Source organism: Delphinapterus leucas, chromosome 14, assembly GCF_059928025.1.
Source record: "Delphinapterus leucas isolate spDelLeu-1000000601 "Yukka" chromosome 14, BTC_Dleu_Yukka2, whole genome shotgun sequence".
Taxonomy (NCBI): Eukaryota; Metazoa; Chordata; class Mammalia; order Artiodactyla; family Monodontidae; genus Delphinapterus; species Delphinapterus leucas.
This window is the reverse complement of record NC_143142.1, coordinates 15,582,864-15,603,343: the sequence shown is the minus strand read 5'-3', so window position 1 is coordinate 15,603,343 and position 20,480 is coordinate 15,582,864. Positions and strand designations below refer to the sequence as shown.

The window sequence follows — 20,480 nt, the reverse complement described above, 5'->3', positions numbered from 1 at the left end:
TTTGATTCCCTAGGACTGTGGGGACTCAGGTGGGAACCATAGATTAAAGAAGCTGTGGACAAGATTTAAAAAAAAAAAAAAGGATAGTTTAGTAATCATACTGTATACAAAAGTATTGGATGCTGGAATGATAGGTATCTTATAAATTGAGGTTGAGTTTTCCCTGGATAAAATTCTGCCTCAGTCTTCTGACAAGCTCTCAGAGGGAGTAAAGAGCAAACTAATATTTTTTTCCTTTTGATCTGAACCCTGTGATTTTTCTCTAGGATAATCAGAATGATGTTTAGATTTCCCCCAAAATGCTAGTAAAATGCTATAGGAAAAATTAAAAAGAAAATAAATTTCAGTTAATGTAAACAACAGGAATGTTGATAGACTATGTCTAGGTTCTTGCCTTTTCTGATTATTTCTTGTCAGAACAATCTTATAGTTATTGTCATGATTGTCAGTAATATCTAACCATTAGTGCTTAATATGTACCAGACACTCAGATGATTAAGCATCTCATATTTAACATGTACCAGGGCTTCTTTCCCTGGTGGCGCAGTAGTTAAGAATCCGCCTGCCAATGCAGGAGACATGGGTTTGAGCCCTGGTGCAGGAAGATCCCACATGCCGCGGAGCAACTAACCCTGTGCGCCACAACTACTGAGCCTGCACACCTGGAGCCCGTGCTCCGCAGCAAGAGAAGCCACTGCAATGAGAAGCCCGCGCACCACAACGAAGAGCAGCCCCCACTCGCCGCAGCTAGAGAAAGCCCGCGCGTACCAATGCAGCCAAAAATAAATAAAAAATTAAAAAAAAAAAAGATTTAACACGTACCAAATCTAACACTTGATTTTTCCTCTCCGCACCCTTTTTCCACATCTCATACGTGGTACCGCCAACCTTCCGCTTGCCCAGACATGATACCTAGGAGTTGTTCTTACTCCTTTCTTTCTTTCCCATCTCATATGTAATAGATTAGGAAATCCTGTTGGCTACCCTTAAAATGTTCCCAGTTGGACCGTTTATCACTACTCCTTCCACCACTTTGGTCCTTGGTACCACCATCTCTTGCCTGGATTATCACAATAGCTTATTTAACTGATCTATGTGCTTCTACCCTTGCACGATAGCTTGAAGTTGATTTAAAAATATAAGTCAGATCACGTTGCTCCTCTGCCTAAAACCCTCTAGTCCTTTCCCATTTCACAAAAAATAAAAGCTGAAGTTTTTACAGTGTCCTCTGAGGCCCTGCATCATCAGGCTTTTCATTACCTCTCTGGCCTCATCTACTGCTCTGTCCCTTGCGTGTTTTGCTCCAAGCATACTGGCCTCTTGAGTGCTTGAGCATGTCAAATACGGTCTGCCCCCGTGCCCTTGATCTTGTTCCTCCCTCTGCCTGATATGTTCCTTTCCTATATGGCTGCATGTTGCTGCCTCCTTTCTTCCAGGTCTGATCAAATGTTACCTTATTGCTAAGGCCCTCCCCACCACCCTATATAAATAGCACCCACCTCAGCCCCAATCCCACTGACCATGCCCCCAGCCCCATCTACTGTGCTAGCAGGATCCCAGGCTCCTACCATGGGGAAGACAAGGAGGAGGCGGTGACCAAAGAGAAGAAGGGAAAGGGATTGGGTTGGTGTTTTTATTTGCTACTCTACTAATAAGCATTTTAGCTGTGACGGTGTGGGAAGTAGTGCCGACAGAGTCCTTTGTTTTTCATTGGTCTATTTCTCTCTCTCTCAAGATGGTTTCACCCAAATATCACTGGCGTGGAGGCAGAAAACCTACTGTTGACAAGAGGAGTTGATGGCAGTTTTTTGGCAAGGCCCAGTAAAAGTAACCCTGGAGACTTTACACTTTCTGTTAGGTAAGTTGCAAGAAAAAGAGAATCCTGAGAGTGTTTTCCAGGGGGGAAATGTTAGGACCACACTTGGACAACTTGTGACCCTCATTTAGAGTCTGAAGGTCTGCCTGCTGCCCCGTGGGTGAGGCCTTGCCAGTGCCCTGGCCCACAGATCAGGTGTGATTCAGGCCTGCTGTGGGGTTCAGGACGTGGCCTCCTGAGAGTGAGAGGCTCGGGGAGTCAGCAGAAGGGGCCTGAAGGTGGGCTTTTTCTCTCTTGAGAGGCCACTGAGGATGAGCTGGAGCATAACATAGCAAGTTCCTAAAGCCTGGGTCGATCCTGCTTCAGTCCAAAACAAGGCTCCATCCTTGTTCCCTGCATTTTCCTTTCCCATCTGTTGATTACCAAATGGGAAAAATACTCTCTAAGAGTTTCTTCAAACAGCCTCACAGACGTAGAAAACAAGCTTATGGTTACCAAAGGGGAAAGTGGGGTGGGGGAATAAATTAGGAGTTTGGGATGAACAGATACACACTACTATATACAAAATAGGTAAACAACAAAGGCCTACTGTATAGCACAGGGAACTATACTCAATATCCTGTAATAGCGTATAAGGGAAAAGAATCTGAAAAAGCATATAACTGAATCACTTTGCTGTACACCTGAAACTAACACGACATTGTAAATCAATTATACTTTAATTTAAAAAGAAAAAAGAAAGAAAGAAAGAAGAAGAGTTTCTTCAGATCACTTTTCTTTTTCAAGAAATAAAACATCACTGAGGAAGTTGTGGTCCCATTTGTTCCCCTGCCCAGTCCCATTCCCCTCCCTCTTTCCTCAGAGGAAACCACCATCAAGAGGTTGGTATATCTCCTTCCTGAACATGTTTTTATACTTGTACTGCATTTGTACTATGTGTGAATGATATGAGGTTGGTTTGTGTGTTTTTAGAATTCATATCCATGGCTTTATAATGTACGTATTCTGAGACTACCTTTAAATTTTTTTTGAGTTCTGTGCTGATACATATAGATCTAATTATTAACTTTAATGGCTATATAATATTCGAAGGTGTGCATATACCACAGTTTATCCCATCCCCTATTGTTGGACACTGAGTTGTTTTTAGTTTGTTTAAAATTGTTTTGAACAGTATTGGCAACATCTGTTACATGTCTCTTTGGACACATGTGGGAGAGTTTTTCTAGAAATTGACTTTCTCTTATATACTCATTCTCCTTACTCTAGCTCATTCCAGGAGCCAGAACTAAACTGCTCTATGAATTCGCTTTTATTATTATTATTTTTAAATAAAGAAGTAAGGAAAACATGTTCTGAGGATTTATTTAGGACTCCTTCGGGATTTGGCAAGTCCCTTTTTGGTATCGATTAGTTTCTCAAGGAGCTCACATTGTTGGCTTTTACTTCCGTTTTGCAACAAGGAGAGGGCAGAAGCCTTCATGAATTTTCCCAGGCTTATCCTAGCACAAACTTCTAACCTACCGTTGAGTGACATTTGACCTGTAAGAGTTTGGATGGAGATTATATAATCATAACAGCAATGATGCTGAGGAGGAGGATGATAGCAGACGTCAGTGAGGGCGTGGCATATTCCAGGCCATCTTGCTAAGCACTCTCCACATATCATTTTATTTAATCTCTCCAACAACCTATGAATAAATGCCACTGTTATCTTCATGTTAGGGGTGAGTAAGCTGAAGCACAGAGGTTAATTTCCAAAGCTGGTTTCATAGCTAGGAAGTGGCAGAGCCGGGACCACAGAACTGGTGAGGTTTTTTTTTTTTCTTTTTCCTCAACTTTTTATCTTGAGAAATTTCAGCCCTCTATGAAAGTCAAAAGATGAGTACGGTGAATACCCACATTCCCTTTACCTGTTAACATTTTGCCATGTTTGCTCTTTTTCTCTGAGTGTGTGTGTGTATGTGTATACTCTCCCCTCCCCCAACCTTTTGAAAATAAGTTGCAGATGTCAGGATGCTTATTTTTACCTCTGAGTACTTCAGTGTGCATGTCCTATGAACAAGGACATCCTGTATAACTACAATATCATGATTATATATGAGAAATTTTAAGTGATTCCATAATGTTATCTAACACACAGTCCATATTCAAATTTCTCTCGTCATTTCAATAGTGGATTTTGAAGCCATCCCTTTATTTCACATCAGGAAGCACATAATATCTGTTTGCCCCATCTTCTGGAGTGTCATTGCTTCTAGGCCCTTATAGTAGACAGAGCTGGGAAATAAATACTTATATATTTAAAACCAAATTTTAAATATATCAGTATCAATAAATATATAAATATATATCAGACAAGTCTGATAGCTCTAGTTCAGCCCAGTTTCCTTACCTTTTCCCATTCCGTATTTGTGTTTCCCTTCTGTAGAGAGAACCGTGTTTCACAGCAGCATCAATGTATGACCTCATTTGCCCAATCTTCTAATACAAAGATAGTTTCAGAATTACTATACCATTATCATTTCTAATTACAAAGCCATTAAGTAAAGTTCATGATTTCTCTGGAGTGTTTCTGTTCACAGCATATATACCACTAAGGGTGTATAATCTGTACTGTGTTCAAAAGCTACGGGAATTAATTTTCTGTGTAGTTACAAACTTACTGCAAAGTTAGAGTCATTTCTTTCTTTCTGTATTCAGTTTTTTGGTTTTGTACTCATTTTTTTGATCCTTGTTGATTTTATTTTTTGAATATGTGAAACATTTACAAGATTTAAAAGTCAAACTGTATAAAAAGGTATATTCTGACAAACCTTATTCTTATCCCTACCCCGTGTACCTTATTTCCATCCCTGTAGGTAACCAGTTTTATTAATTTATGGTTTATCTTTCTGTGTTTCTTTTCACACACGAAGTGGAATACTAAGTCTATTTCTTTGTAGTTTACTTTTTTCACTTACAGAAATCTTTTAGTGATCTTTCTCATTTTTTAAATTAACTGCATAGCATGTAACTTTATACAATTTCCTATAAATGGGAATTTAGTTATTTCCAATATATTACAATGATAAATAATACTGCATTTAATATGATAACATTTTGCATATGTTTTGTGCTTTTGGAAATGTATCTTCAGAGGTGAATTCCCGGGAGTGAGATGACTGGGGCAGAGAGTCAATATATATTAGTACAGTTTTTCCAAATTCCCCTCCACAGTGATTGTACCATTTTGCATTCTCACCAACAGTGTCTGAGGGTCCCTGTTTTTCCACAGCTTCCAGTTGAGTGTTGTCAAGCTTTTCACTTTCATCAACCTGATAGGTGAGAAATGGTATCTCAGTGAATTTTAATATCTCTTATGATTGAAGCTGAACATCTTTTAATAAGGTTAAATGTCATCTGTATATATTTTTGGTGAACTGTCTTAGAATCAGTGCTTTTAACAACTCTTAAACTGCCAAGTTTCACTTTATATATGTTTTCTTATGTATATGATGTATATTATAGACACTGAGATGCATGTGTGTGTGTGTGTGTGCATGCATAAATGACAAGTTTATTGTTCTAGTTTTCTACAGGTGACCTAATCTTTTTGTTATGTGCCCATGCTGAAAATTTGATGATTAGGTTGCCTTATTTAGTCAAGGAAGATCCCCTTTTTTTAATTTTGAGGAAAAAAAAATACAGAAAAATACAAAAAATTATGTCCAATTACCCATATTGTATTTATTGCCAGTCATTTTTTTTCTTCAAAATAAAATATAAAAAAAAGCAAAATTTCCCTTTTTTCACCACCCTTCCTGCTGTTCTTCTCTTTGCCACAGCGACAGCTACTTTCTGAGTTTGGTGTATTTCTTTCTAGTTCATTTAAAAAAAAGTACAGGGCTTCCCTGGTGGCGCAGTGGTTGGGAGTCTGCCTGCCAATGCAGGGGACTTGGGTTCCAGCCCTGGTCCGGGAGGATCCCGCATGCCCCGGGGCAACTAGGCCCGTGAGCCACAACTACTGACCCATGTGCTGCACCTGCTGAAGTCTGCGCGCCTGGAGCCCCTGCTCCGCGGCGGGAGAGGCCACCGTGGTGGGAGGCCTGCGCACTGCAGCAAAGAGTGGCCCCCACTCACCGCAACTGGAGACGGCCCGCCCACAGCAACGAAGACCCAAAGCAGACAAAAATAAATAAATTTATTTTTTAAAAAAAGTACATATAATATAATAAGTAATATAACATAAAAGTAATATAATAATAAAATATAATATATACGTATGTCTGTGGTCTGTGTCATGAATAATGTATAATATTACTTGTGTGCATTCTGAAATTTTCACAAATGGTACATGCTGAGCATATCATTCTGCATTGTGCTTCTTTCATGCAATATCATGTTTGTTTTTGGCTGCGCTGTGTGGCTTGGGGTGTCTTAGTTCCTCAACCAGGGATTGAACTTGGGCCCCTGCAGTGAAAGCGCCGAGTCCTAACCACTGGACTGCCAGGGAATTCCCAGTATCATGTTTTTGAGATCCATCTGTGTTGCTTTATAGTCCATACCTGAAATATCTGTTTTTGTGATATGTTAAGTCAAGGTTAGAGATAGAAAGCTGAGGTTAAAATAGAATCAGGTGTAGCTGGAGGAGAGAGACCCATAGTGCTTTTTTTACCCACTGGAAAAGATTGTAACCAAAAATTAGAAGTAGATATTGTTATTAACATTGTAGGACAATTTTTCTTACTTTCCTACGTTTCCATTTTCCTTTATCTTTAGTAGAATTGTGTTTATATTTAACAGAGGCTTTATCAATAACACTCTAGGGTCAGACTAAAAAATAAAAAAAGGTCAGTGATTACCATTTTGGGGTTGCCAGACCCCTTGGGTCCACAAAGATGATTACGGGTGTCCTTGAGATGTACTTAATAGTACAGAAAACCAAATGGAAATCATCAAACTGCCTAGGCTAACTAAAATACCAAGCTTTAGAAACTTTTGGTCAGTGTTGTCAATTCATTGGGTTGACATACTAGCTATCTCACATGGGAAACTCTGTTAATTATATGTCTTTAAAATGATTTTTAAAGATACAATTATGTATAGTATCTTAAGTGTATAGTGAGATGAGTTTTGACAAATGTGTTTATCAATGCAACCAGAACTCCAATCAAAATTTTAAGTATTTCTATCACCCTAGAAAGTTTCTTGGTGCCGGTTTCTATTCTCCCTCCCCCTAAGAGGCAACCACTCTTCTCTTTTCTATCCCCATTGACTAGCTTATTCTACAACGTCATATAAATGAAGTCATACAGTATATATTCTTTTGTGTCTGGCTTCTTTCTCTTAACGTAATGTTTTTGAGATTCACCTAAGTTGATTGTATATATCAGTGGTCCTCTGTCTCTTTTATTTAAATTGCTGTGTGATATTTCATTGTATGAGTATTTGTGTATCCATTTTGGCCATAAATATTTGACCTTTCAATTTTTTTCTGCTACAAAAAGGCTGCAATGAATATTCTTGTACAAGTCTTTTGGTAGCCATGCAGTTTCATTCCTTAGGGGCAAAATACTAGGAGTGGGTTTACTGGATTATAAGGTAAATGTACGTTTAATTTTAGTGATATTTGTCTTGATTAATTGATGAGAAAAATGATTGTCAATATACGCAGAGCCCTTTGTGTTGAAATGGTTGACTGTGTGGTTATTTCACTCACTGCATTTGTTTAGGAAAAGCGTAAACTTGCACATTCCTTGGGTTTGTTTCAATGTTTAGGTGAAATCTGATAACGGATATGAGATCCATTTTTACTAGTAGCTCTTTATTTGTCTTTTACCCCCACTTTTCTAATGTACTATTTTAGAAGAAATGGAGCTGTCACCCACATCAAGATTCAGAACACTGGTGATTACTATGACTTGTATGGAGGGGAGAAGTTTGCCACTTTGGCTGAATTGGTCCAGTATTACATGGAACATCATGGGCAATTAAAAGAGAAGAATGGAGATGTTATTGAGCTCAAATATCCTCTGAACTGTGCAGATCCTACCTCTGAAAGGTCAGTTACATTTTCGTAACTGCAGAGTCTGCATCTCTCCCACGCCATAGGTGTGAGGTGAATGCATTATGGGGGTTTGACTTCTGTTTCTCAAACTGTAATCTTAAAAGTGTTACTAAAGTAAGAGTAATAGGATCAGATTATTCTCAGAGGGGCCTTTTCTGGCAAAAGCTTCAGTCAGTGTTACTTACACTCGTTCTACAGAAGTCTCAGACTATTCCTGTATATACTGGATACATGCAATAATTTTAAGATTATTGACCTTGAGCATTATCGAACTTTGAGCGTTAGGAGAGGAAAACAAATGATAATGGGAACACCAAAATAGCAGTTCCCTGTAGTAGCTTCTGACCAGCTATTCAGCAATGCCACCAACAGATGTCAGTTTAAGCTCAGAAGTGGGAAAGCAGAGGACTCGGTCAGATTTTTCATCAGTTCTTTTATGTTATATCCACAAATGTGTGAGAATGACCCTAATTAGAGGGAATCGTATTATTTCAGAGATCTTTCCCCAGTGTTGGAACTAAGCTGATGAAAGCTGGGGCTTGACTTAACTTGCATTAATTTTATTGGTTTTCTGCATTCCCAGTCTCTTCTCTCTGACTCAGTACCAAATCAGGGTCTCTTAATTAGGTTTGAATATTTTCTGTCTTCAGGTAGGTTTCTTCTACTTATACCTTCGTGTCACTGGTATTTTATGCTGATAATTTGTTTTCCAGCCACATTATTTAGCAAAAGGCTGTCAGCCAACTCTGTGCAGTTTATTTAATTTTACTCTGTTCAGTTGAGGGTAGATGAAAAATACTTCGAAGTATATTCCTTTAGTGTTGAGCCATTAGCACTATGTGCTGTGATCATGCTTGTTTCCTCACCAAGATCCTGAGGGAAAAAGCCACATTATTAATATGACTATGTTAAGATGTTTTCTGTAGTAACTTAGAGTAGCACTGTTTCACAGTCTGACCTCAGACGGCCTACATTAGGACTCTGGTGTGCTGGTTAAAAATGCAGATTGCTGGGCCCCATTCAGACTTAGTGTATTGGTATCTCTCATTGTGAGGCATGGGAATTCACATTTTTAGCAAAATCCCTTGCCTCTACTCCAAGTCTTACGTGCATTAAAATTTGAAATGATGACCCAGTGGATAGTACAAGGATGTTGACAGCAAACTTGGAGGCTATTGAAGTATAGATTGGAAATCTGGAAAAGCTTGGAATGCCTGAACTAATTTATAATGAAGATCCTTTTTAATGTAGTGTTTGCATGCCAAAGCAAGGGCAAACATTCAAATGGTTCTCTGTCGCTACCATAACTCTCTATTATAACTTCTTTAAATGACTGTAATTAAATAGTTGGTCCTTTTAGGGTTTGGCAGTAGAGAAATGACAAACTGCCTTTTTAAAAGATGGGGGATTTAAAAGAAAATAGGAAAGATTGAGGATATTTGCCTCCAAATGATTGTGGGCTCATTTAAGGAGTTTAATGGTCATTCTTTTTTTTTTTTTTTGGCCGCACCACGTGATCTGTGGGATTTTAGTTCCCTGACCAGGGACTGAACCCTGGCCATGCCAGTGAAAGCCCGGAATCCTAACCATTGTCATTTTTCCTGCCTGCTTGGGATGCAAATTCTGTCTTATGTGGAATGGATAAATCTCTTGGAGGAACGTGCCTGTTTTTAATTGTGTTGAGTAGAGGTGACTGTACGGTAGTTTTGTGAAAGAATGTTGTGAATGCATGGCAGAACTCAATTGATTTTTCATTTAAAAAAATTTAGGTGGTTTCATGGACATCTGTCTGGGAAAGAAGCAGAGAAATTATTAACCGAGAAAGGAAAACACGGTAGCTTTCTTGTGCGGGAGAGCCAGAGCCACCCTGGAGATTTTGTTCTCTCTGTCCGAACCGGAGATGACAAAGGGGAGAGCAATGACGGCAAGTCTAAAGTGACCCATGTTATGATCCGCTGTCAGGTAAAACCCGGATTGAACTGTGGGTCTGGCGAAACGTCATCTTTGGGTGGTTTTTTGGCTGGGAGAAGACCGACACCATTACTTCCAAAGTCATTTAGTTAAGGGCTTCTACACTTTTAGTACCTTGTTAATTATAACTGTTTCATCATTTCCGAACTTTATTAAATTACTTATTTCCTCTCTATCTCTGGCAGATTAAGTCATGCCTCAGTACGTCACCTTCTGCCCTGCAGTATCTTTTTTTTTTCTTTGGCTGCATCACGCAGCTTATAGGATCTTAGTTCCCCGACCAGGGATTGAACCTGAACCCTTGGCAGTGAAAGCATGGAGTCCTAACCACTGGACCGCCAGGGAATTCCCAGCCCTGCAGTATCTCAGTCTGTGCTTGGTTACAGCTGGAGTCTGCCTCTGTCTCAATTTCTAAAGCGATGGCCTCATCTTCTCCCTTGGGTCAGCACAGTCTAGCCTGTGACTACATGTACTTTCATATTATAGAATTCTGGTTAAGGCTGGGAGAACTGAACTCACCATTTCTTGTTTTTAATGTGATGGCTAGACCAGGGAGGTTGGTTTATTGCTTCGGTTTTTCAATAAGATTAAAAAAAAAAAACCAAAAAACCCAGCTTTATTGAGATATAATTCACACACCATACAATTCACCCTTTTAAAGTGGACAATTTGGTGGTTTTTAGTATATTCACAAATTAGGCAGCCAGCAACATTAATTCCAGAACATTTTCATCACCCCAACAAGAAACCCTGGGTTCATTACCAGTCCCTCCCCATTTTTCCCCCTCCCCCCAGCTCTTGGCAACCACTAACCTCTTTGTTTCAATGGATTTGCCTATTTTGTATATTTTATATAGATGGAATCATGTAATATGTGGCCTTTTGTGACTGACTTCTTTTACTTAGCATGTTTTTCAAGGTTTATCCATGTTATAGCATGTGTCAGTAAACTCTTTATTGGCAAACATTTTGTTGTATGGATATGTACCACATTTTGTTTATCCATTAAAAAATTAATGGGCATTTTGGCCCATTAATTATTATGAATAATGCTGCTATGAATATTTATATACATTTATGTATTTATCATTTTGTGATATTCTCTGTTTGATGAGACATCATGTTCATACTTTCTTTTAATTTATACTTTCCTTTAGTTCTTTGAATATATTTATATTAGCTGGTTTAAAGTCTTTGTCTGGGCTTTCTCAAGGACAGTTTCTGTTGAATGCTTCCCACCCTCCCCCCAAGTATGGACCATATTTTCTTGTTTCTTTGCATGTCTCATAAGTTTTTGTTGGAAACTAGGCATTTTAAATAATATAATATAAATCCTTTGCCCTCCTTTCTCAGGCAGTATTATTTGTTGTTGCTACTTTTTCTTCTTCCTGTAGTTGTTGTTGCTGTTTGTGTGTTCAGTGACTTTCCTGTCTTTGTCTTGTGTGGCCACTGAAGTCTTTGCTTGGGTAGCTTAGTGATCAGTTAATGATTGAACAGAGATTTCCTTAAATGCCTTGAAACATTAAATCTCCCAGCCTTTGCCAGGGAGGCTGTGTGTGTGTGTGTGTGTGTGTGTGTGTGTGTGTGTGTGTGTTGGGGCACGACTGCCCTCAGTGCTCTGGCACCTTAAAACTCTGCCTTAGTCTTCACTTCCTGCTTGCACAGAACCTCAGGATGAGCTAGACGTAAAGATTAGGGCCTTTTTGGATCTTTCCTGGACTTCACACAGCCATGCATGTGCACATGCACATGTCCTTCTAGATTCTCAAGGGTATGTTGGAGGTTTTCAGAGCCCCCTGTGGACGATGCCTGGGTTTTCCTTTTAAGCTTTTGATCAGTCTCTTATTTGCCCTGACTGGTATTGCTCCCTTAGGCCCCTGTGATATTAAACAATTGCTGCTGATTGTTTTTGGGAGATCCCCTGAAGGCTGGCTGAGTAAGCTGTAAGTCAATCAAATAAAGACAAGCTCTGAAAATAAGGCTTTCCCAGGGAGCTGCTAAACAGATCAGTGATAATTGTCTAGGGATAGGTCTGGAAAGAGCTCCAAATCCATCTGTCTACTCCAGTTATGCTAAGCTGCTTTGTTTTCACAGCTACTGTGGTTATGAGACTATTGGTTTTCAAGGCTACCAAGAAGCTGGGGAGAGGTAGGTGGGAATAGGGCAAGTTAAAAGGCCACAATTTGTTGTTCTCATCAAGGTCCAATCTTTTTCTTGACTAAATGCTCCTTGAACTTTATTGGTTAATTTTCAGAGTTCTGAAAAAGTTGATGACAATTTTTGCCAGGGTTCTTGTTACTTTTGTGAAAGAGCAGATTTTCAGAAGTCCTTACTCTGTCATTCTGAAAGTGCTTCTTCCCCCCTCACTCGATTTATTTTTAAATAAAAGGTCATACCCAAATATCTTCATGTATCATTTCTAGGGTTTTGTATTTTCTAAGTTTAACCATTTTCCTGTTGTTTTCCTGAAACAGCCTATTCTGGTCTCCTTGTCAGAAAAAATTTTCTGGTCTCTGTTTATAATTTCCCTTTTAAATTTTCATTAGAAGATGGAAGTAAAGGCTTGTATATTGGACTTCAGTGCTGCCTCACCAGCCTTAGAGCTTGTTGTGTTTCAGAGAGAAGTAGTAATTTATCTTCTGTTCAGCAGCCTTGTGTATAGTCACTTAGCCTAGAGTATAAGTAAATAGTAAATATGGTTTTTCTTTTTCTTTTTTTCTAGCTACTTAGTTAGCCTATGAGGGAGAAACTTTTTTGTGGCCTAGTTAATGTTGGATACTTATTTAGAGCTTCTCACACCTCACAATGAACTCTTTTACATTGGATCTGCTTCTCCATTTTCATCATCTTTGTTGCTTCCCTTTCTTTGTGCTCTTACAGCTCTTCAATCTTTCCATTATTGGGGGAGAGTTAGTCTCTGTACTTGAGTTGGGAAAAACAGTAATTTAACATAAAGGTCATGAACATAATTTTTTTTTTGTCTTGAAAGGAACTGAAATATGATGTTGGTGGAGGAGAACGGTTTGACTCTTTGACAGATCTCGTGGAGCATTACAAGAAGAATCCTATGGTAGAAACATTGGGCACAGTACTACAACTCAAGCAGGTAAGCATTTTGGAAAGCTAAACTCCCCCTCCTTATAGAGTTTAAGAAGTCCGAACATAGAATATTCCAAACAGACAGAAGTAGAATAGTATCGTGAACCTCCATGTACCCATCACCCAGCTTCAATTACGATCAACTCATCAAATCTTGTTTCATTTATTACTCCACTCACTACCTTCTTCTTGTAGTATTTGGAAACAAATTCTAGATAGTACATCATTTTCATGATTATCTCCGTATGTAATTCTAAAAGACCTTATGGAGTTTTTAAAGCAAAGTTTTTATCAAATTTTCATTGTAGATGCACCTTTGGTTACCTTTAGGTGATCATACCTTTACATTTTGGAGTTATTGCTGTTTCAAAGCTCACACTTATTACTTAGTGGCAAATGATACCATCTCTAACACTGTGGTCTATTTATAAAGAAAAATAGGTTGAATTTATATCAGCAAAGTGTGTGGAGATTGAAGAAACATATATTTCCTGAAAGAACAGAAAGGAAAGTGAAACTCTATTTGAAAACATTTACTGTGAACTTCCTGTCCTTGCCTCTATGAACACCAACATAGAAGTCTTTTTTTTTTTTTTTTTTGCATTAACACTTTTTTCTGTAATACTTTCTTCATTTCACACCAACTGCTGAATTTGATTAGCCCCTCAACACAACTCGTATCAATGCTGCTGAAATAGAAAGTCGGGTTCGAGAACTAAGCAAATTAGCTGAGACCACAGATAAAGTCAAACAAGGCTTTTGGGAAGAATTTGAGGTAAGTTATTAAAAATAATTTTTTTACATGATTTATTAAATCCTGTTCTTAATGGAAGAGAAGTTGGTTTTATGTTTGGGATTGGATCTGAAAGACTCAGATCTGCATCCTTTCTTAATTTGGCCATTGATTGACATGGAACAAGTTGCTGAGGGGGCTTTTTCAAATAGAGCTGCATTATGTTCTGGGAGAAGGGAGTTGGCAGTTAATATTACATGGATGAGCCAATAGCTCCATTTGGGTCTTTTGGTTTGGACTGCTGGCAAAACCCCAGAAAAAGAAAAGAATCTAATTCTTCGGAAGATTTCCAGCATTGGCTGTGGTCTTTAGAAAGAATCTATAGCTTTACTGCAGTGAATAAGTGAAAGACAGTTATCTCATGGTGGCTTTAATCTGGGAGTTGAAATTTATATCTTTGAGAGGTTAAGGGAACTGATTTCTTTCCTGAAACCAGCTTGGGTAGAAGAATGTCCCCAGTGGGAGTGGGCTGTGTTCCTCTTGCACTGAAGTTTGTCACCTGCCAACTCATTGTAATCTTATTCTCTCTGTTATCATTCCTGTGACAGAAAACTTCGTCAAAAACAATTTTTTGTGTGTGTGTGCCATATTTACCTTCATAGTTATTCTTAGCATGTAGCACAGTGCCTAGTACACAGCAGAAACTCCATAAATGTTTGTTGAATGAGTATTTACATTTAGCTAATATTTATGTTATTTTATTAATACTACTCTGTTTATGGGAACGATTATTCCATACTTTTTGTAGGACTTTAGAATTCATAAATATTTGTGGAATGAATGAACAAATGAATGGCCACATGAAGTCCTTTTAACCACAGTATGTCAGATCAACTTGGTGAGATATTATTTCCACTTTACAGACAAGAAGCCTCAGACTCAGGGAGGTTAAGTAAATTGTCCAACTTCTGTACCACGAATATTGATTGAATTGCAGCACTGAGGATGTGTACAGAATAGAACAGTCATGGTCATTGCTGAACATTGCTAACCAGGGACTTGACCTCACATTTATTCTTTTATACCAGCATTGGGTTAGTCACCAAGGACACCATGGTGAACAAGATGGACAGGGTTTCGTCTTTAAGGAGCTTTGAGTTGAGAGAGGGATAAGTGCAGAAATTTTAGAAATCTTACATCAAGATTTGAATGAAAAGCCTATTTTTAAAAACTTTTTATTATGCAAAATTTCAAATATATACAGAAGCAGAGTGAATTGTATAATTATAGCAATATATACCTATCACTCAGCATTAACAATTGTTGATATCTGGCCAGTCTTTTTATTTTTTATAAATTAATTAAATTAATTAATTTATTTATTTTTGGCGGTGTTGGGTCTTCGTTGCTGCACATGGGCTTTCTCTAGTTGTGGCGAGCAGGGGCTACTCTTTGTTGAGGTGTGTGGGCTCCTCGTTGCGGTGGCATCTCTTGTTGTGGAGCACGGGCTCTAGAGCACAGGTTCAAAAGTTGTGGTACCTGGGCTTAGTTGTTCCGCAGCATGTGAGATCTTCCTGGACCAGCATTCGCACCTGTGTCCCCTGCATTGGCAGGCAGATTCTTAACCACTGCGCCATCAGGGAAGCCCCTGGCCAGTCCTTTTAAACTATACCCCACTTAACTCCCCCAGCCCTGGCTTATCTTGAAGCAAATCCCAGATGTTATTTCATCTGTAACTATTTCATTAAAAAAAATTATAACCAGAATATCATTATCACTCCTAAAACTATTAACAACAATTTCTTAATATTAACACATATCAGTCACTGTTCACATTTTCTTGGTACACACACACACACACACACACACACACTTGCAGATTGTTTGAATTGGGAAGTGTTTTTTCCCCACTTGATTTTGAAAAAAAATTTGAATATAAAATAGATTTGTATAAAGAACCCCCATGTACTATTATCAGTTTCACCAGTTACCCCAGATATCACATGAAATATCATAAATATTTCAGTATTCATGGAATTCTTTAAAAATTAACCAAAACACTGCTACCACATCTAAAAAAAGATAATAAAAATTCATCAAATAGCTAGTCATTGTTCCAATTAGGATAGTTGTCTTTTTTTTTTAAATTTGTTTGTTGTTGGATCATTTTTCAAATAAGTTCCCCATGGATCTCTGTTTTTAAACTCTGGTTTTTTTGTTTTGTTTTGTTTTATTTTGTTTTGTTTTGCCGTGAGGCTTGTGGGATCTTAGTTCCCCAATCAGGGATCGAACCTGGGCCCTTGACAGTGAAAGTACAGAGTCCTAACCACAAGACCACCAGGGAATTCCCACTGTTTTAAAAATCTTAAGCCTCTTTATATTCTTACTCTCCTTTCAGCCTCTCTGTTCCATCCTTTCCCCTCCCTTCCTTTCTCTTCCATTCCCTTTTCTTCTCGCTCTGTATTAGTGCATTCAGCTGATATAACAAAATACCATAGACTGGGTGGCTATACACAACTGAAATATATTTCTCAGAGTTCTCCGAATTCTGGAGTTCTGGAGGCTGGATCTGAGATCATGGTGCCAGTATGGTCCGGTGAGGGTCCTCTTCCAGATTGGCAACTTCTCATTGTATTCCCTCCTGACAGAAGGGGTGAGGGAGCTCTGTGGGCCTTCTGTATGAGGGCACTAATCCCATTCATGAGGGCTCCACCCTCCTGACCTAATCACTTCCCAAAGGCCTCACCTTCTAATACCATCACCTTGGGCATCAGGATTTCAACATAGGAATTTTGGGGAGACACAAACATTCAGACCATAGGACCCTGTTTTTTGTTACTGTTTTTGTTATTGGAGAAAGCAGGTCCTTTGTCCAGAGAGTTACTTATGATCTGGATTTTTCTGAGTGTGTCTCTGTGGTGGATTTTAACACCTTTCTCCCCTGTATTTCTTGTAAGTTGATCTATCTAGATACTTTGTTAGATCCAGTTTTTCTTTGGCAAGACTACATATGAGATGGTGTGTCAGGAGGTGCTTATATCCTGTTGCTTCTCTTTTTATTTTCTAAGGAGCAACTGGTAATTATTGCCTAGATCCATTCACTTATAAGGTGTGTAATAACTTTATCATTCGTCATTATTAGCTGGAATATTTCTATAAAGATAAGCTTTTTGTCACCAAGGCAGGATATATGCTTGATTCTTTCCTGTTTACTAAGTAGTTTTAAAAATAGTGTTCTCCAAAACAAATTTTTTTTATCAATATGTACTTATGGATTTTTTAAACATATTTAGTGTGCTTCTATCTATGGCATTTATTATCACTTCTGTTGCTCAAATTATTTTAGCTTTGACCAGTGGGAGCTTCTGCAAGCTGGCTTCTACTCCTTCCTATACAACTCTGGTAGTTTTTGCTAGATTCCTTACTTTCTGGTGTAATAAGTTGTTACAGTGTAATACATTTCCCATGTCAGAACTGGAATCAGTCATTTCTCCAAGGAGTGAGTTAGCTTTTCTCTCATTTTCCTCCCTTTCTTCCTTCCTTCTCTTTCTTCCTTTCCTGGGAAGTGGTATTTAGAGACTACAGTCTGGGAGCCAGAAGTGTTTATTGTTGTCAGGTTGGTTATTTCCATCTCAATGGGTGGAGCTAGAAAAAATTGTCTTCTTGAAATAAATTATGAGTCCAAATGATACTTCCAATTCAAATTTAGGACTCAGACTAATAAGACTTCCGTTACCCCCAATAATATCATTACTGAAAACAGTTTAATTTTTTTTTTTTTTTTTTTTTTGCGGTACGCGGGCCTCTCACTGTTGTGGCCTCTCCCGTTGCGGAGCACAGGCTCCAGACACGCAGGCTCAGCGGCCATGGCGCACGGGCCCAGCCGCTCCACGGCATGTGGGATCTTCCCGGACTGGGACACGAACCCGTGTCCCCTGCATCGGCAGGCGGGCTCTCAACCACTGCGCCACCAGGGAAGCCCAACAGTTTAATTTTTTTTCCAGCTTTTATTTTTTAATCCTTAGGGTAGATCCTTCAGAGATGTATAGTCAAATTACTGTGCTTTCAACTCATTTGTAGTAGTTCTTCTCTATGTGTTTATATACTAACTGGATATACAACTAGGTTATTTGTTTCATTTTATGTTTGGATTTCAGAAATTTCTTTCTATAAAATTTTATTTACAATTATATAAAATATTGCCTTTGATTCTAAAGTCAAATATAAAAAGTACATTCAAAGAAGTTTATCTTCTATCCCTGTCTTTTCCTCCTTATATTTATAGCCATTTAAAAAAAAGTTGAAGTTCATCATTACCTTTCAAAAAGTATAAGCAAATATATATCTGTAATTTCATAACCCATCCTTTCATGGATAAATAGTAGCATAATTTTAAATACTTTTTTCCAACTTCTTTTTTTTATTACATTGGAGATCACTCCACAGTAGTATCTACAGATAGTCTTCATTCACTTTTACTGCACAGTACTCCGCTGTGTGGATGTACCATAGTTTATTCAACCTATTGATGAGCATTTGGATAGTTTCCAAATATATTACAAAGAAGATACAATGGATAGCCTTGTGCATGCATATTTTTCTCTTTTTGCTGATTATTGTTAATATTAACATTTTTTTGACATTCTGTGTTAAAAAAAAGTGCTGATTGTTACTCATCTTTAAGTTTTGTTTTTTGTTTTTTTTGTTTTTTTTTTTTGCCGGGCCGTGTGGCTCGCGGGATCTCAGTTCCTGATCAGGGATTGAACCCAGGCCACAGCAGTGAAAGTGCCGAAACCTAACCAACTACACCACCAGGGAACCCCCTACTCATCTTTAATTTTTATTATATATCCTACATGATTTTGGTTAGCATATTTAAAGTCTGAAAAGTATTTTTAATTAAAATTAAAAGATATCAAACCTTTTTGGTAAATGTAAGAAGTGAGCTAGGGGCTTCCCTGGTGGTGCAGTGGTTAGGAATACGCCTGCCAATGCAGGGGACACGGGTTCGAGCCCTGGTCCGGGAAGATCCCACATGCCGCGGAGCAGCTGGGCCCATGTGCCACAATTACTGAGGCCCAGGCACCTAGAGCCCATGCTCCGCAACAAGAGAAGCCACCACAATGAGAAGCTCGTGCACCGCAACGAAGAGTGGCCCCTGCTTGCTGCAGCTAGAGAAAGCCCGACGCAGCAACGAAGACCCAAAGCAGCCAAAAATAAATAAATTAATTAAAAAAAAAAAAAGTTAGCTATTTTTAAAAAAAATTTTAATTATTTATTTTTGGCTGCATTGGGTCTTTGTTGCTGAGTGCGGGCTTTCTCTAGTTGCGACGAGTGGGGGCTACTCTTCATTGCGGTGTGTGGGCTTCTCATTGCAGTGGCTTCTCTTGTTGCAGAGCACAGGCTCTAGGCGCGCGGGCTTCAGTAGTTGTGGCTCGCAGGCTTTAGAGCGCAGGCTTAGTAGTTGTGGCGCACGGGCTTAGTTGCTCTGCAGCATGTGGCATCCTCCTGGACCAGGGCTCGAACCTGTGTCCCCTGCATTGGCATGCAGATTCTTAACCACTGCGCCACCAGGGAAGTCCCAGTGAGCTATTTTATAATCTAGTCCCATTTTTATGTTACACTTCAAAATAGCTGAGGCCATCATTTGCACAGACCACTTTTCCTATAAAGTGACTATGAACTTTAAAAAAATTACAGCAGCAAATTGGGTATCTGGTGCAGTGGTGGATTCTTTAAGTTCACTTAGGCAATGCTTAGAGAAACAAAGTCAAACCTTCCTACAGCTTGTGGCAGTAGGGAGTTTTTTATGATCCCTTTGGCGGGATCAGGATAGAACTTAGAGGGAAATCCTAGCCTGACTTTTCTGGCCATGGAAAAAGGTTGATTCTAAACGCTGATCTGATGGTTTCAGTCCGTGACATCTGAAATTCTGTTCATCTTTTATACATTATTAACAACAAAATGGGGGAAAACTGAGTTGGCTTTCAGGGGAAATGGAAAAAAACAAGATCACATCTGTACTCTACTAAGTCCTCTGTAGATGTCAGGCTGGGGTGATAAATTGTCAGGCACTAAATCAGGGCATTAACGTTTCATTTAAACTGAAGCTAGATCCAAATAGCTGATGGCCTGCTTTCTAGATCTCTTATGTACCTGCTTCTTAAATCCAGTCAGTTTTCAAAAAATTGCCCTTTAAGGTTGGGGCCAGGGGAATAAGGCTGAGAACAGAATGAACCATTATAGAAGAACTTAGGCATGTGGAAGCAGAGACTCATTAAAATCTAAATCCTCTGAAGCTGAAGTTTGATCCAACAGCAAGGCATTAATTATTTTAGTGATTGTACCTTAGTTGTTTCCCAGAAGGTGATAAATTTGGGATCAGTTCCTTCTTACTGTGTGTTCTGATGGTCTTTAAGGTGAACCAAAGCTCTAAATTGCAATGCCACTGATAATTTAACTCTGATAGCTATGTTTTGTTTGTATGCCCGGCTTCTCGTTTTCTGTGAAACTCTTTGTGTTCTTTTGGGTAATTTTCCCCTAGAAGACACTTATAAATTACTTCCGATTTTGATGCATCTTAAAATACGAAGTCTCTTGTGAAGCTCTTTGGTTCTTTTCTCCTTTGCTCCTGAAATAAATTCAGGTTGGTGGTTTTCTTCTAGGATATGTGGTCTGGTCAAAACATTGCAAACCCAAGTTTTTAATTTTTCCTATAGAGTCCCCATTTTTTTTCCTTTCTTTCCCCAATTTTTTTTACTGTGGTAAAATGAGATTGTCCTTTTCTGTAAACATCTTTTGTCTCCTGCATA

The 20,480-nt window shown here is 38.7% G+C and overlaps 1 protein-coding gene across 4 annotated transcripts in view; it reads left to right on the top strand.

Moving 5' to 3' along the window:
• The window catches only part of PTPN11 (protein tyrosine phosphatase non-receptor type 11), a 78,128-nt gene that overhangs the window by 16,324 nt on the left and 41,324 nt on the right, over window positions 1–20,480 (top strand). For all 4 annotated transcript variants that reach the window (XM_022600319.2, XM_089894531.1, XM_089894532.1 and 1 more), the window contains exons 2-6: window positions 1,736–1,858; window positions 7,665–7,859; window positions 9,635–9,827; window positions 12,826–12,942; window positions 13,597–13,710. In XM_022600319.2, coding sequence (XP_022456027.1) covers window positions 1,736–1,858; window positions 7,665–7,859; window positions 9,635–9,827; window positions 12,826–12,942; window positions 13,597–13,710 — 742 coding nt within the window. The remainder of the gene's footprint in view (window positions 1–1,735; window positions 1,859–7,664; window positions 7,860–9,634; window positions 9,828–12,825; window positions 12,943–13,596; window positions 13,711–20,480) is intronic.